Source organism: Tyto alba, unplaced genomic scaffold (assembly GCF_018691265.1).
Source record: "Tyto alba isolate M040663 unplaced genomic scaffold, T.alba_DEE_v4.0 Super-Scaffold_2, whole genome shotgun sequence".
Taxonomy (NCBI): domain Eukaryota; kingdom Metazoa; phylum Chordata; class Aves; order Strigiformes; family Tytonidae; genus Tyto; species Tyto alba.
In genome coordinates, this window is record NW_024881282.1 from 65,579,327 (window position 1) to 65,596,376 (window position 17,050).

The window sequence follows — 17,050 nt, forward strand, 5'->3', positions numbered from 1 at the left end:
TATATATCAATATAGACAACATCAGTAGCATAGAAGCCATAGAAAGCAGGAAAGGGGGGGCTGTAGAGTAGACCTGTACTATTTCAGAGGTAATTCTGGGTAATCATTAAATTATAAAGAAACAGACAGTCACTGTAGAGGCTTGAAGTGGAAGTCTAATAAATAAGTCCTACAGAAAACAGCTGTTTGCCTCTGTGGAAGACAATGAAAAAAATCCCTTCCCGTGAATAATTAAAACCTGTAGTAAAATAACTGAAAAGACCTGAGTTTACTTTCAGCAGCCTGAAGGCAAAAGAAAAATGTAGGCTTAGTACTCAAGCAGAATCTAAAATGTGTTCTCAAACTTACCCTTTCAAGTAATGAAAGTGTGGCTTTTAAAGCTCCTTCAGGACGTCCAAAAGGGAAACAGTATCTTAAAAAGTGAAAAAAAAAAAAGAAAAAAAAAAGAAAAAAGCGAAAGAGAAAATGATCAGACTTATAGTACTTAAATTTACTTTGAGATGTAACTGTACACAACTTGTATTAAATTATGTTAGCAGAAGGGTCCCATACATGAAGTACAAATGAAAGCAGAAGCCCTCTTCAGTAGTCCACCATGGAGCATATACATAGTACAGCAATATCAGCCCTCCAGCAGCTCAGACCTAAATACAGAAAAAATACAGAAGCCAAAAAATATCACTTCTACTTTCTCAACTACGAAGGATATTTAATGGTCTCTGATGAACTTAATTGCCATCTTCCTGGAAAGAGGTACTATTTCTCATGTGGTCATGACAGCTACTGGAGATGTGAAGTAACACTCTGCATATTACATCTTGTGTTAATATTGGATTAAGGTAAGGATAAAATATCATCTATTTGGGAATGAAAATGCCTGCATATATTCTATAGTTTTTCCTATTATAAATAGCTTGGAAAAGCATTTTATCATATACAACTTAAACCATACCCACTTCTGTCTCAATACTTCTAAAATTATGTAAATTAAAAAGCAATCCCATTCATAGATTTGTTTTTCATTTTTGTCTACTGAATTATCCAGTATATCAGCTCAATGAGACTACAATGCTCAGGTAACTGTAGCCTCTCTTAATCCCATCTATAAAATCTTGATAGGATATCCCCAACTGGAAAAAGGATTTTTTACTTTGCTGAGATTATTTTTTTCTTATTATTACTCACCAAGAATGGTAGCCTCATATTCTAATGTTTTCCAATAGTAAAATTTTTCTAATGATAAAAGGATTCAGACAAGTGAATTTTAGATATACATTTTGGTTAGCCAAAATAAAGCCCTGTATATGAGGTCAAAAAAGGATTTTCTGCAGTGAAAATTCCAGTATTTGCTTTGCCTCATTTTGTTTCTTTCTTACTGTAGCGCTAACAATTTTTGAGGACAGGTTAACAAATTAGCAAAGCAGATTTAATGACCCTTAGGCATTAAGTCATCGTAAAACAGAACACAACTTTAGGTGTTTTGTCTCCTCCTCCCTTTGCAATATATTTCCAGAATCCTTGACTTGTCTTTCCCACTGTTGATTCCTATCAACTTCTAATGGTAGTTTTTGAATAAATGTCACACATTTCTTGATTATACCTAGTATTTCAAACCAAAGACTTCCTTCCAGGCATATTCTGCAATGTAAATAACATAACAAGCTTCCAAAACCGAACCAATTTACGTTCATTATGCAGACAGAAGTCCCACAGTAGAATAGTGGTTACTCAGTTTATTGCAGAGACAATATGTATGAGTATAACATGGGCAACAAGCTTATGTGTGCAATTGGTGCAAGGAGATTCTGACAGAGAAGAGTTGTTTTCTAGAGATAAGCAGCTTAAAAAAGAGGAAATGTTCACAGTAGAGGCCTAAAGGGACACTGAGCAGTCCTGTCTCCAGTGTTACAGCCTCTGTGCTGCTGAGGAGGCAGGGAAGCAGCATCTCGCTGGCAAGGAGAAATTCAGTCTCCTGGATAAAATCCTCATGGCAGCCAATTTCACACTGTTTGTCTATGGCAAGGATGTTCCCACAGCTGAGGGGATCTTTAAAGAGAGGGAGACATAGATGGTGACAGTAGTCAATTCAATTATTAGACATATGGACAATGGGGTCTGTGTCATCCAAGAGGACCAAGCAGTAAGTTAGTTGCTGGGTACAAAGGCAGTGGACATCAGGAGGTGTTTTCATAAGTTGCCTAGTGGCAAATAGAGAAGAAGCAGCATTTATGGTCTACAGTAGACCATCAACGTACAGAAATGTAGGAGGAATACTCCAGAAATAAAATTCACAGAGCCGGGCAAGAGGTTAAAGTCCAAGACCCTCATGGCAGCTTTCTCTGAAATACTGCCTCTTCCACATTTGGTGTCTGAGAGGCAGGCAGAAATCTGAAGTCTCAGTGGGTATCTAAGATGACAGAGAGGAAAGGTTTAAGTACCTTAAGAACTGGGAAATACTTTAGATGAGAGCCACCAGCACAGGATGGGCTGACTGCATCTTAATCATAATGAAGCCATGCTGATAGCAATTAAAATTAAAAAGGCGATAGGAGAGTATTAAAATGGGAAGCTGCAGGTTAGATGACAGGCATGGGAGAGCATATTTTTCAGATGGGTGTTACCTATTGACCTAGGTGTGACCTAGTGACCTAGGTGGACATAGGAAATGATCAGTGCATCTCTGAAAAGACAAGAAGAGAAATACACTCTTCAGTTAAACTGTCAACAATGACAGCTGACCAGTGCATGCAATGATAAGAAATGGAGCAAGGGCAAAGCTTAAAAAAGTTCTGACATATTACAGAAGAAAAAAAGCGCTGGTGATCCTTGAAAGTCTGTACCACTGACCCCTTAATTAGGATGATGAGTGATTAGGAAATGTTAAGTGAGATTAGAAGAGCTGCAAATTGATGACAAATAGTAATAGAGACTTCAGCTATACACATGTACACTTGATCAATGTCTCATTAGGATGAGATATAATGATAATATTTTGGGACACAGTTTTGAAGTGCTTCCTTCAACAGATAATTTAGGACCCACAAGAAAAGATGTCATTCTGGATTTGGTCTCAAATATGAACAGGACATAGTTTGAGAAGTGCAGAGCAGGAGAGGTGCTCTGTAGTAACGAACATAAACCAATAAAATTTAATAATGTAGCAAAAGAGAACAGGCCAAAAAAATTCACTACCTTTACATTCAGTACATGTATTTCATGTACATCCATTTCAAGAATGGTAACCATGAAAAAATGAAGAACTTAAAAACCAAAACCCAAAACCTTAAAGGAGGAATCAAAAGAGCAAGAGAACTACAAGCAGCCTGAGGGAAAATTCAAAAAGTATGAGCCAAAGTCAAGTGTATGCCTCAATTAAAAAGAAAGTGGCCAAAAACCTAAACAAAAAACCCTCTATGTGACTCCATAAGGAAGATAAAGAGGTCATTGTAGAGAATCTGTCATTTAAAAACTGTAAACCCTATCTGAACAAGAAGAACATGAAAGTCTCTTAAATATTCTAGGGCACACGTGAACAGTACGGATGTTCAAACCGACAGCAGAAAGAACAGCCGAAGCAGGCAGCCAGCCTGGGAGATGGTGGGACTGACTGGTGACAAGGAATACAGGGTGTTCAGGGACAGTAAGGCCAAACCAGAGAAACTCAGTACCTGCTTTGCATCAATCTTTACTGCTGAGTGTATTTTTCAAAATATTGAGCATTTCACAGTTATCACAACAATTTTGATGGATTGAAATAGAGTGGTTCAATACCATGTTTTCTTAAGAAAGCAATCTCACAGTCAAGGTTATTCTTTGTTAATTAATGATACAGGTGATCTTTTTACATTATTTGAGTCAAGGTTTTATTTAAAAGTCTAATACCAATTCTTTATCAGGATGTCCTATATTTTGACCCTATATGCTTTATAAATTCAGATTCCAGGGCACTACTTATTCTTCCTTCTACCAGTATTATGCCAGTATCCTCATTTAAGTCCAGACATTCCATCTAACTTTTTGTTTAGTTCTAACATTTGTTCAGAGAAAGATATAACAATTGCTCTTCACCTGGCAGAATCTGTCTGTCTATCTTGATTAAATAGGATTTTAAGGCAAACCTGAGAGTCCTCTGAAGGACAGAGGCATTCATCTTTGAATGACACATTTAATTGCTCTCAAGGAGAAGCTTCTAATGTTGTTTGAATTCCCTCAAAACCCACCAATACTGAGGCAGAAAGATCCTATGGTCACTGACATGGCCCAAGCTCATCAACATACTCTAGTGCGTAGGTAAGCACACATGATGGGTTTTACCTTTATTTGTTCCAACTCATAATTATTTAGACATTATTATACATTTTGTAATTAGTCTCATGCACATGAAGGCCTGAACATAATTATTCTGAAGATGCCCTTGTTCACCCAACGCTCTTCTTTCCTCTCTCTATATATTCAGAAGGCTGCTGTTGCTTCAATATTTTTTGCGTCATGGCTATTCTCACTGACCTCATCATTGTGTTTGAGTAAAAGTATTTACATTCACTGGAAATTACAGCGATTGTGTTTCTACCATAAACTTGACAGGATATGGTCATAAGTATGCCAATCAGGCCAAACAGGCCAGAGGTCTCCCAGCACCAGTACCTCTTTTTTTTTTTTTTTTTGTAGCAAATATGAGAAGATTGTCACAGAAACAAGTTTTCCTTTCCCCTGCAGATGATGTTCTTTGTCAGTACTCTCCTCCTGCCTTTCCAAGGCCTGGGTAGGAAGCACTCTGTCATTTGCTGCTCTGTATCACTTCTCTGGCAAGAGCTATTTAATCCCATGGAAGACAGGAAACAAGAAATGTGTCAGGGAAGAATCTTTAAAGCAAATAAAGGAAGGGAGCATCATTTTTCCCCAAAAAAGAACACCCTCCAAGGAGAATCCTAGCTCTCTTTAGTTTAATACAGACATGAAGTCTCAAGTAAAGACTGCTATATCCTCTAAGCTCAAAAAGTGCCCGTCAACTTAGTTATCAACATGACAGATACCAGTGAATACTAGTATTTACCTCATCAAACCAGAGGGGCATCCAACAAACTTTTAGCCAACCCTGACAAACAAAAGAAAGCTGTTTCATACAGCATTATTTAAACTGTGGAAATAGTTGTCATAAGGTCATACAGAGACAAAAAATGTCTATAAATACATTCTAAAAAAGGATTAGATTGACAGAATAATGGCAGATAGGTTGTCTTAGGGTGATAAACTAACAGATTTGGTGGTCTACCTGCCATTTTTATTCTAACTTTCATAAATCATCAGTGGATAGAAAATAGAAGGAACTATCACCCCAAGTTTGCTCCATTTCTTGTACTCCTTCCCTAAACATCTTCTACTGGTATTGACAGTCCTTACATAAGACAAACTCTTTATTGAGGATGATGGACCTTCGCTGACTTAGGAAAGGTAAGTATATCATGAAACCAAGAAAATGACATTAGATATACAGAATAGTTTTAGCTGCCATCTATCAAAGATGTTCTCTACTCATATCATTTTTCTGATCAGTACTAAACCAGAAATTGCTATGGCTCAGTCATTTTCATTCAGACAATTGTCTTAGTCAGAGTTGTAGAAAGCTTAAAGTTTAAAAGCATCAAGAAAAATCAGGCCCAAATTCTTGCACAATCTTTTCTACCATAGAAAAATACAATTCACATGATATACAAATAAATTTTAAGCACAATCACTTGTGTAAATAAATTATTCCACATTTAATACATTCAAAATTTCTTTGCAGCTAGACTTTTATCTTCACTCCACTTGTTCAAGACCAAAATTGGACACCATGAGAAAATTCTTCAAAAAAAAAAATTAATATTCATTGAACAAACTATACACTCACCTGAAATGGCTTATTTGGTTTTCTAAGAGGGAGGAAAGTCTGTCCTTAATTTCCTCAAACCTTTCTTTCTCTTCAACAGATACTGTTCCAATTCCATCTGGCCTGCAATATTAAATATTTAATAATTGTTGATATCTCTTCACGCTGATTCCTCTTTGAACAGTGATCTTTATTTTTAAAGATTTCATTTAATATGGGTGCTAACTCTCCTTTCCTCTTTCCTATTCCCTTGAAGGACAAACAGTAACTTGTGAACAGACAACTAGACAAATAATGTAACTTTTGAGCTGAAATTTTAAATTCAAGTTAGAAGTTTCTACCTGATCCCATATGAACCCAAGGTAGCATATATTTCTCCCAAATCATTCCCAAAGATATATAATATCCTTTCTCAAGAAAATTAGTACTATTAGCACAATAGAGGGGCCTACTCGGATCTTGTTGAATTTCAACTCCTTGAATCTTCCAAATATTTTCCCATAGGCACAATATGGCTGAAAGGCGGGAGGCAAACTACAGTGAGAAAAGTCAGAGCACGCAACACCTAGGAAATCCCTTGCTGAGAGTGGGCATAGATTTTTGATCACCCATCCCATATTGACAAATAGCAGCAGGTAAACAAGACATCCATATAAATATAGCATAAAGGATGCAACAAAAAAATAGTCTTTAGAAAAAAAAAGCACTGGAATTTTTTTTTAACATCAAATTGAAGTCCTGATAATTAATAATAACCTTTGTATTGCATATGTTAAGCACACACTTAATCTAAAGTTTTAGCCTAAAGGTGTTGTTAATGTATTTATATTAAAGTAATGACAAAATTAAAGAAATTTAAATACATATTTCCCAAATGGTATTTTTACCACGCAGTCACAACTTCATAATATACAACATACTTTAAGAAGTATCTGAATATTTCCTGTTAACGCCATTAACTTCCAGCTCCAGGGTAACAAAAGAGCTACTGCTTCTCTCCTGAGTTTATGACCCTGACAACAAGTGCAGATCTGCCCCGTACCTCCTCCAGAGCCTCCAAAACTGTATCTCAATGTTTCTAGAACTGAGTAGATTGTAGTGAAAGGACATAAAGAAAGACAGCATTCCATGTATGTTCTAAGAATCATTCTATGATTCTATGAACATCTTTTTGCTAAAATGTTACTTTAACTTTCTGCAGTACACTTATATCTAGGAGGGATAACTTGCTACCTGGTTATGACATAAACAATTCTCTCACCCTTGAAATCACTTATATTTGTGATCTGTCAAGTCAAGGTGGAAAGAATGCCTGAACTCCTTAAATTATTGTGAAGACAACAATAAAAATCAGATATGGTGAAGATATGAGTAACCAGGCACATCAATATACTGTTGTATAAATTTGATGTGAAAGAGCAAATAACTTATCTTTTCTCTTTTGATGGATGCCAGGATGCTTTACCTCAGCCTTCTGACAGATGGAATGGGCTCAAATTTAAGTAAATTGCACTGTCTGATTTCATTGTCAGGAGAGATCGTGCTCTGGAGTGATAAAGCAAACAGTTCTGTCATATTAAGCCTCACTGAGGCATGTCATATATATGACAGAAAAGACCTAGGGGTCCAGATAACAATAAGTGAAAAAGGTGAGCCAGTAGGATGTCATATCTGTCAACCTGCACTAAGGATAGGATCACTACGTACCAGGGACCTGTCACTTCACTGAGTTTGTTGTCATAAAGAACCTTGTTGACAACACCTAAAATTTTCAGAACTGTTAAATATATATTCAGTGGATGTTTGCATAGAAGCCAATGTCCCAGAAGAAAAAGAGAGTACACAAAAAGGTGTTAGAAAAATGTACCATCTATAGCACTGAAAATCTTGTCTCTTGAAAACATGCTTTTAGAAAACAGCACAAACTCTGAATCATTACTGTGTTTCTTCCTGTTAGCCTTATTGCAACAAGCAGAATATAACAACGCATTTTTGCAACACAGTTCTGAAACACATATTGTGCTGGTGATCATTTTTTGCTACTCTTGGGAATATCTATCTACCACTGAGAAAAAAGAATCCACAGAAAAAAGAATCTGACTCTGAGAGGAGCTGAGACAGAAAAAATAAATAGTTTCAAAATTCCCACTCATTTTGTCTTCTAGATATTTAATTACTTGAAAAACAGAATAAAATAAAATAATACTATTTTGAGCTGCTTATTTTTATTTACAAATTACTGCACCTGCCAAGAAAATCAGACTCAAGCAGTCATTTGGTTTGCAAAAGTTTAGGTCATCCATAAACTATGCAAGAACTATTTTGCAACTCAAAACAACAAATGCACCTTTCCTACTATCCCAAATGTTATGGATAGTGGTTTGGACTTGATTTTTTCAATTCAAAACCAGTACTCAGCTTTCTTATTGCAGTGTGGGAACTCTCTTTCAAGAACTCAGCCCAAAAAAGTGATGGACTGTCTTAAGAAGAGTTTTCATTTTAACTTTATCTTCTCAAGACGGTAAAGGGAGAGTGAATTTTCCTTTCCTCCACGTTCTTTTCCTCCTTATTCTTCACAACTGCTTTTGGGATTAGAGAATGAGGCGAAGCCGTGAACACTCAAAACCTGAGTAGCCTTATCTTCTCACTTATGTTAGTTTTCCATATTTTGAGAACTCTGTCAATTGGATTTGGATTGGCCTGTCTTGTCTGCTTAGATCACAGTCTAACTGGCACAGATGTAATGTTGTCTCTGGTCACATCTCAAATAGTTTAATTCACTCAGACTTAAGTATCAAAAGAGATTTGAAATAAACACCTCATGAACTAGAGCTAGTAAATTCAAGTGGGAAGCAGCTGTTCAACCATAAGACACTTAAATAATGACACCAAACAAAGAGGTTGACCAGAATTTTTAAAGGAACTTTTACTGTTACAGTCTTGCAAGATTGCTGTCATGATGGCAGTTACTCTAGGGAAGCTGACTGATTAGGTGGTGGATTTAGGTTTTCCTCTGGTAATGGACTGCTTTTTCTCACTTGATATAATATTTTAAGTCTTGGAGTACCCTGTAGAAATATTTTGATGTCTAGAGGTCTTAAAACATGTAATAATTTGCAAAGGTCACTTGATGAATTGTATGATTAAGAGTCTGTGAATAGCTATGGTATGTGAGACAAAAATGGTGTTTCAGTTCCAATGGATATTAAATACGATGGATATGGTTGACTGTAGATCGTTTCCAGCCCTCAACTTTGGAAACAGCTTCTCCTAGTGGCCTCTCTGAGAGTGAATTGTTACCTTAAGCAAGACTGCTTTGTTGAGACAGCCTTGCAAAATACTAAGTGAACGTGACTGACTTACTATTTTCTCTGGAATATCATTGATGCTGGTGCTTTTTGCATATTTTAAAAAATGTTTGAAGTATTTTCAATGAGCTTTCCTCATTAAAAACAAAGACCATCACTTTGGTCTGACGTGAAAAAAAAAGACTATGAGGAGAGCAATGCACTGGTTGATATTCTAACATATACACACACACCTAGATGAGAACAGTAAGGATGACCAAAAGAATCTGCCTGAGAAAGACAAGAAATTTTGATGAAAAATAAAACACAAGAAAAATACTTCAGCTAAGTTCTTACTTCAAGACATTTATATAATAAACTACATTTCAAGGGTGTAGGAAAAACAAAAACAAAACTTAAATGTCATCTTGGCTCCTAGAAACAAATTGTTTTAGAAGACTTCAGTGCTTTCTAAGAGCACTTGTTTTTAAATTCAGCAGGATGCACAATAAAATGAAAGAACAGTGACAATTTTCAAATTAGCAAGCTGAAAGTTTGACTTCTTGTTTCTTAGTAAACTGAAGATTAAATTGTTTAGAATTTTGATGTAGAGATTTTTAAAAATCTATTTATAGGACTTTAATATACAAAGACTTTAATACCCAAATTTTCCATTAAAACTCAATTGTATTAATTAAGGCTTTTGTAAAGTCCATTGTTTATGTTAGACAAATCTAAGAAAAATAATACATTATCAGCTTAGAAGCAGGCAGAGAAGACGTCTTTATATTAACAGAAAATTAAGAGAGCAAATTATCACGTGGCATTTAAACATTGTTTTAACCAGCAGGCACTTGAAGAGCGAACATTTTGTTGTTTATATTAACTATTCTCCAAACATTCTGACAAAAAAAAATGGCACAATAGAGCCTTCTGCTGTATGCATTTCTCAGGCTGATCCTACATCTGCTTACAGGTCATACCCTCTTTTTTACAAGTGAATGAAAAAGACCAATTCTGAAGGCCACTAAAACAGATTAAGACGATAAATCAGGTTAATTTTAATGAACCTTTACGAAATCATATTTTAGGTGGGATTCATTAATACCCTTCTACTGAAAAGCTAAGCATGTACTAATATAATATAATTTTATCCAAAGTATAAGGGTATGTATATGCATTAATCAATTGAAAGTAATGACAAAACAATGTATAATGTTTAGGGAAAGCGAGAGTATGTAATAGCAGTAGCTATTCCTTCATTGCCCAAGATGGCATCTATCACATTAAATATCCAGAATTTTGTTCTAATGTTTCTTAATAATGTGTGAATTGTGATTAATTTTCTACTGACAATTTCTCTGAGGCTTTTCAGAAGCAGATTTGTTTTGATACGTTGAAAAATGTGCCTCTTTTAATAATGTAGTGAGGACACATTTTTTAATAACTATTATAATTCTTAGCATTTTCCAACACAGGACAGTATCACTCCTTAAAACAAATGTGAGGTCAACATGGCTTCGCTTGATACCTGCAACAGGGTAAAAAAATTTGCTTCTAGCTTTAAAGGAGAATTCTACTTATAAGTTTCTTTTGGCTATTTACAACAGTAATGTATAGAAAGCTCTGTCACTAATTGAACACCATTAATTAAAAAAACCCCAAAAGTAACTATTTAGAAAGGTTTCACATTGGAGGCTTGGGGGTACGATGTTCATAAGTGAACCACTTAAAAAGGATAATACAGATTAAATTAAAGAAAGTTTACCTTCCTCTGTGCTCCATATACCTTGGAGATAATCAGCTTCCAAAAATGAAGGATGAACTGGATGATGCAAGACACCTGGCACAGGGTAATACTGAAAGACCTAATGAAAAAATTCTATTCTCAGCATTTCCTAGTGAGCCTCAGAAAAGGGGAAGATTACATTCACTTGAAGAAAAGGGATATAAACGTCCAAGGATCAACTAGCTTTTCCAGTTTTGAGAGAACAATGCTTCTCATCTAGAAGCACAAACTCATATACTATATTAAACATAAAAGATATATTTTCCTATTCTGTTTTTCTGGGGAAAATGTGACTGATAAGAAATGACTTCTGAATAAAAACATGCTTTTGAGTATGAGAAACCCACTCTCACCATTTCCATTATAGAGGACTGATAGAAAAATGAGACAAATTACAAAACCAAAAGACTCTTGTTGAGTCTTTAGAAGCTGCATCAAACATGAGAGAGAATTTATATATGATGTTGGTAGACTGATGGAACATAACTTCTGATGTAACACACTTCCTTGAAGACCCACACTGTAAGGGATCTCAGGCTCCTTCCTCCAGCTGTTGGACAGCAATGGAACAGATCTAAGATTAAAGCAAAAGGCCCAATTGCCAGTAAAAATCAGTGAAAGAAGACCTTGCATTTGCTACCCTTACAACATAGACAGAGCATGTGGGGTTGAGAGTGAATAAGAAGCACAGCAGAAAGAGTAAGCAGTTTCAACTGCTTAAAACAGAAAGATTCTACAAAATCCTGCTAACAATGGTTTCATGGGAAAACCAGTTAACAATAAGTCCACATGCTATGAAAATATTTTTATATGCAAAATTATACATATAAAAAAATAATACTTCTGGAAAGAGATCAACTGGACAAAATCTTACATGTCAGATGATGAACACGTGCCAGTAAATGGTGAAACTACTGACAAGTTCTGAAATTTTAGATTAAATCTTATTAGATACTGTTTATGAAAGGTATAAAATGTAGGAGAAACCAGCAAGATACAGACAACCTTACTATAACTCTAGAGTTAATTTAGACAGAAGAGAAGATATATTCAGAAGGTACACAAAAATGATTAGAAGAGACAGAACAATGTAATGATATTATTTTCCTTATTTTTACAAAGTTCCTTTTCCCAGATTTGAAAGGGATGATTTCTCTGAACATTCTTTTATCACTTGACATAAAGTGTGAAATTGCAATAAATGGTTCTTATCACAAAACATTGAAAAATGAAAAGAAATATATGAATGCATAGCACTCTTAGAAGTTTCCATAGTTTCATTTCTCTTATGTGTTGTTTTACTCCACTTTAAGATATTTCCTCCAAGCTTAACAGGAGCAAGAAGCCTATCAGAGAGTCTACAGTGCCAAATGATGGCAAGGATCTAAAAGGAGCTCTCAGAGAGGGCAAGGCTATTGCAGGGATATGAAATGACTTCTTTGCACTGGTGTTTATTATGAAGGAAATTAAGAAGACTCATATGCTGGAATCCATCGCTGTTCACAGCAAAAAAAAATCTTTCCTTGCAGCACAGAATCTGTCCAAAATTGAAACAAATAAGAAAATGGAACAAATTAGAAAAATGAACAGCAGCAAGTGGCCAGGGCCAGAACTGAATTGCCTGTGATTGTGTGAAAATTTTCACTAAGAACTACCTTCCTACTGAGGAATGGGAGGTAAAGAATGTGAGATCAGTTTAAGTCTCCAGGGGAGGTAGGGGGAACCACAGGCCAGTAAGCTTTATGTACATCCCAGAAAATGAGAAGGAACTATAATATAAGGATATTTAAGGATAAAATAAAATAAAATTGGGTAAATATTATCTATTGTGAAAAAGTCTGTATGTCTTTGAAGCCATAAGGCAGAGAAATATTACCTTCTGATCTTCTTGAAGTTCTCTAAAGGGATCAAAACCTGGTAGGTGAGTGTGACCTGACTGATACGATGTAACTGGATGACCAAAAGTTTTTGGTCAGAGTCCCTAACCAAAAGCTTTTAAGGCAATTAAGCAGCTTCTGAGTAAGAGTGAATATCCTTACATTTACAGTGAGAAAAAAAAGAGTAGAGATAAATGGTGAGTTCCTGCAGTGAAGGTAAGTTACCAGCAGAGCTCTGCGGGGATCTGTGCTGTGTTATTTTACAGTATTCATAAATGACCTGGCAAACAGCTAAGAACCAAAGTGATAGTAAATGCAATTGTAATGATAGTTATGTGGCATAGTGTGGAATTCCAGAAGGGCCTTATGAAATTTAGTAGCAATAACAAAGCAAACAATGATCAAGGTAGATAAATGTAAGGGAAAATCAATTGCTACTCAGGACAGAGATCTCGGTGCTATGATGGATAATTCCATGAAATCATCCCTGTCCAGAAGCTGTCAAAGAAGCAAATCAGCATTGGGAATTACCAGAAAAGGATAAGGAATTAGCAGAAAACATCCATCTAGTGTAATCAGTGCATGGTTCATTCATACTTCTTGAATCTTAAATAGCAAAGAGACAACAGAGAAGGATTTTTTTATTTTTTTTTTGTCTCTCCTATGTCTCTTCCAATAGCAACAGAGAATGAAATGAGATGTGTAGGAGTCAAGTTCAAAGCAAGAGTTCTTCAAGCAAGAGGAGGCTGAGTTCTGGAACTTGCTGCCAAAGGTGTTGAGAGTGCAAAGGGCTTACACAGGTTGAGGGGTGCAATGGATAAGTACCTGGAACAGACACTCACTCCGGGTTACTGAACAGGCATATTCTGAGCTGCAAAGAGTTGCAGACTGAAAGAGCACTAAGAAGAAATATTTCATATGCTTGCCCTTCTCTTACTCCAAGCAAGTCAGTGCTGGAGACAGATGACTGACTGGCTTAGAAGAACCCTGACTCAATATGACTGTTCTTCTATGCAAACACACACGTGCTGAAGATTTCAGAATGAAGGCAGAAATAAACTATTTATCTTTGGTTATAAACTGATTTTTGTAGCATTACTTTCACCTTCACTTCTCATATATGAACTTCCAATAAATCAGTTTTCTTTCTGAATAGAAAAAGGTATAACCAGGGAATATGCTTGAATTTTGAATTTTTCAATTCAGTCTGTAACTCAGCAGGTGGAAAGAAGTCACTTTACACTTCATGTGATACCCACCAGCATCCATTTCAGACAAGAGGGACTGAATAGAAGTCACAGCATGAAAAGTAGGCAAAAGTGAACGTGGTGGGGAAGAAAACAATAGCTCCTACCTGGTCTGTTTAGACTGAAATGTCAGCATTCAGGAACATCCTATAGTTCCTTGTTCTGCCCATTTCACTTTCATCAGAGATACACAAGTGTATGCATAACTGCAGTGCAAAAAGTTCACTTGTGAACTGATGATTTTGATGGGGACCATATAGAGGAACATTTCAGAAGAAAAAACATTGTGAAGAGGAGCCAAAGGTGATGGTATTGTAAAGTTACACAGCACCAGAAGCACAGCCAATGGAAGTTGATTTTATTTACTGGAGAAAAAGGAATCAGTTGATTCAGAAACAAGGATGTGTTTTTGTTTAAACACTCAGCAACACTATTCTTTTACTAACATATTTTGCTTTTTGGCTATGTGGGAAGAAAATGTCTGAAGAATGTCATCCACAAATGCAGAAATACCTTTTGTACATAAGCGGTTTGTTAGCCCAGTCATAATGCTCTTCCCAGCAGGAAAGGAAAGGCATGAATGAGGCTTGAATTCCTCAGTCTAGGACTCAGCTAATTGTGTTTGATCTTGAATAAAACATTTCTGTCCCCAAACCAACAACATTGGCATAAGAGACACACTAAGAACTGATATGCTTGATAACTCTGTCAGAACTTGTTACCTGTATCTTCGTCTCAGGAAAGAAAACAGTTGGGGACTGTTGTCTCATTGTCAGACCAGGTGGCAAGGTCTGCTGCATACAGCCTACACCAGAGCTCAGCTCAGGTCTCCTCCATCCTTCTCAATGTCCCTAAAACTCTAGGACAACAACTTACTTTTATGCATTTATTCCACGTGTTTTGAAATAAAACCATGGCTATTGTACTACAGCCTGCATAGCGTGCAGCATGAAACAGAGTTCACAATTTCAAGTCTTAGGGTGCAGCAAAAGAGCATTGGGGATACCAGAGGGTTAAAATTTTGCTGGAAGAGTTCTGGAGACGTATGAAGGGTGGAAAGAGCGATAGCTGATTTAGCCTTACTCATGGTGTTTACTGGGAGCAGTATTCAGTACAAGCAATCCCACAACCATGCTCAGGATCTGAGAGTGTGCCTATGACTAATGGACCATTGGGGTCCATTGCATAAGACTGCTTCCTTACCAGTATTATTTAGCAAATCGGATGTAGTCACTGATGTGCTCAGAATATGTCCTGGTATGGCCCCAGTATATTTTGCAGATTTGCCCTGATTTGTACTTGAGTTTCTCCTCAACAGACTACCAGAAATGAAGGTGAGTGACACCTTTATCTGATCATTTGACTGATGTCACTAGATTGCCTGCTACTCTAAAATTCAGGCCTAAAGGAAATTGATAATTTGAACTACAGATATGGCTGCATTTCTATATGCTCCTCCATCACCTGACTTCAAGATCATTTTTGATGATCTTTCTCAGGCTAGTGGAAGGTCTAAGATCCCTCTGTGAAGCAAAGGTGAAATATAAATTGAATACATCATGCCCAGAGTATAAAGCTCTTTGTCTTTGTTCTGTGGTCTTTCTAATTCTCAGTGTGACTTACAAAACTAAGATGTATAACGCCAGGGATCAGCCTAGAACTTTGGCCTGTCATGCATTGTCTGTGAAATTCTTTTTTTCCCTTTTACTATTTCTTAGTGCTGCGGCAGATGAATGAGTGGATGTATTATGTGCGTATATGTGTGTCTGTCATCCTCAGTGAGTGTGACTGCTTCTGTCCTTGACTTACTTTTCTTCTTTCTTCATGCTTCTTTTTTCTTCTTTTTTTACAATATCTCAGTTCTAGTCAGACCCTCTCTGTTCAACACTTCTTTTATTCCTAAAACACTCATAATTCTATTCAGAGAATATCTGTACAGAAGGAATAGACAGAATACAAACAGAGTGCTTACCACTGTGTAAATGATGTGCTCCCTGAGATATTTTCATGCACTGCACGCACTGCTGTCCTTCACTTAAATTATGAAATAAAAAGGAATGTATATACCTTTCCTTTGAATTCTTGAAATAAGTTTGAGCAATTATCACTGTGTATTTGTCTTGTTAGGTTGAAAACAGTAATAAAAAGGCTAGAAATAACAAAGACTTAGACTCAATAGGAAATACGAATGTGTCGGGTTCTTCAGGAACTGACAAAAGAAGTATGCTTTTACAGAGAATAGGTTATCAAGTAAAAGCCAGAAAATCTCCTAATTTACCCATATGAATGTTAAGATTCTTGAGAGTATTTCAGGCAAATTCAAAAACATTTTAACTTTAGATATTATTATCAAGGATTGCATAACATTAATCTCCCACTACCAAATCAGTCAGGTCACAAATGCCCAGCTCCTGTTCCACAGATGAGGCTTTGCCTGAGCCAATGAAGGAAACAATATCCTTTTTAAGGACTGTCTCTTCTTCACTGGCTTGAGGACAAGTAAAACAGCTTCTGTGACTGACTGGTCGTAAGGCAACATAAGCATACGTGTTGGGAAGGAAACCTCTCTCTCTTCTGATCCCTGTGGGGATTCAGTTTTCGGGATTTACAGACAGCATAACAGTAATTGCTTTTTGGGACTGTAAGTAGGTTTTCCCCTAGTGTCAGGACTGGTGAGTTGAGAGGGGGAGATCTATTGGGTTTCTCCTTGTTATTTTTTAACTTTTTGAACATATTTGCTACAGCATTCTACAAATCTAGTGTGCACAGTAGGGTATAAATGCACTTTGTCTTATAATTTGATAGATTGCCTGTTCCACTCCCCACTCTAGTACAAGGAAGACATGGATAAACTGAAGCAAGTTCAGTGAGTGGCCACCGTGACAGTCAGAGGCCAGAGCACTTGCTCTGAGAAGAGGCTGAGGGACCTGGGTTTGGTCAGCCTGGAGAATAGGTGGTGTCTGGAGGGACTGAATGACAGG

At 36.5% G+C, this 17,050-nt stretch overlaps 1 protein-coding gene across 20 annotated transcripts in view; it reads right to left on the minus strand.

The window, feature by feature from the left end:
* Positions 1 to 17,050, minus strand: part of CADPS2 (calcium dependent secretion activator 2) — a 316,654-nt gene that overhangs the window by 83,445 nt on the left and 216,159 nt on the right. For all 20 annotated transcript variants that reach the window (XM_042792988.1, XM_042792986.1, XM_042792978.1 and 17 more), the window contains 2 exons: positions 5,891 to 5,992; positions 349 to 412 (listed from right to left, as the gene is read on the minus strand). In XM_042792988.1, the coding sequence (XP_042648922.1) occupies positions 349 to 412; positions 5,891 to 5,992 (166 nt within the window). The remainder of the gene's footprint in view (positions 1 to 348; positions 413 to 5,890; positions 5,993 to 17,050) is intronic.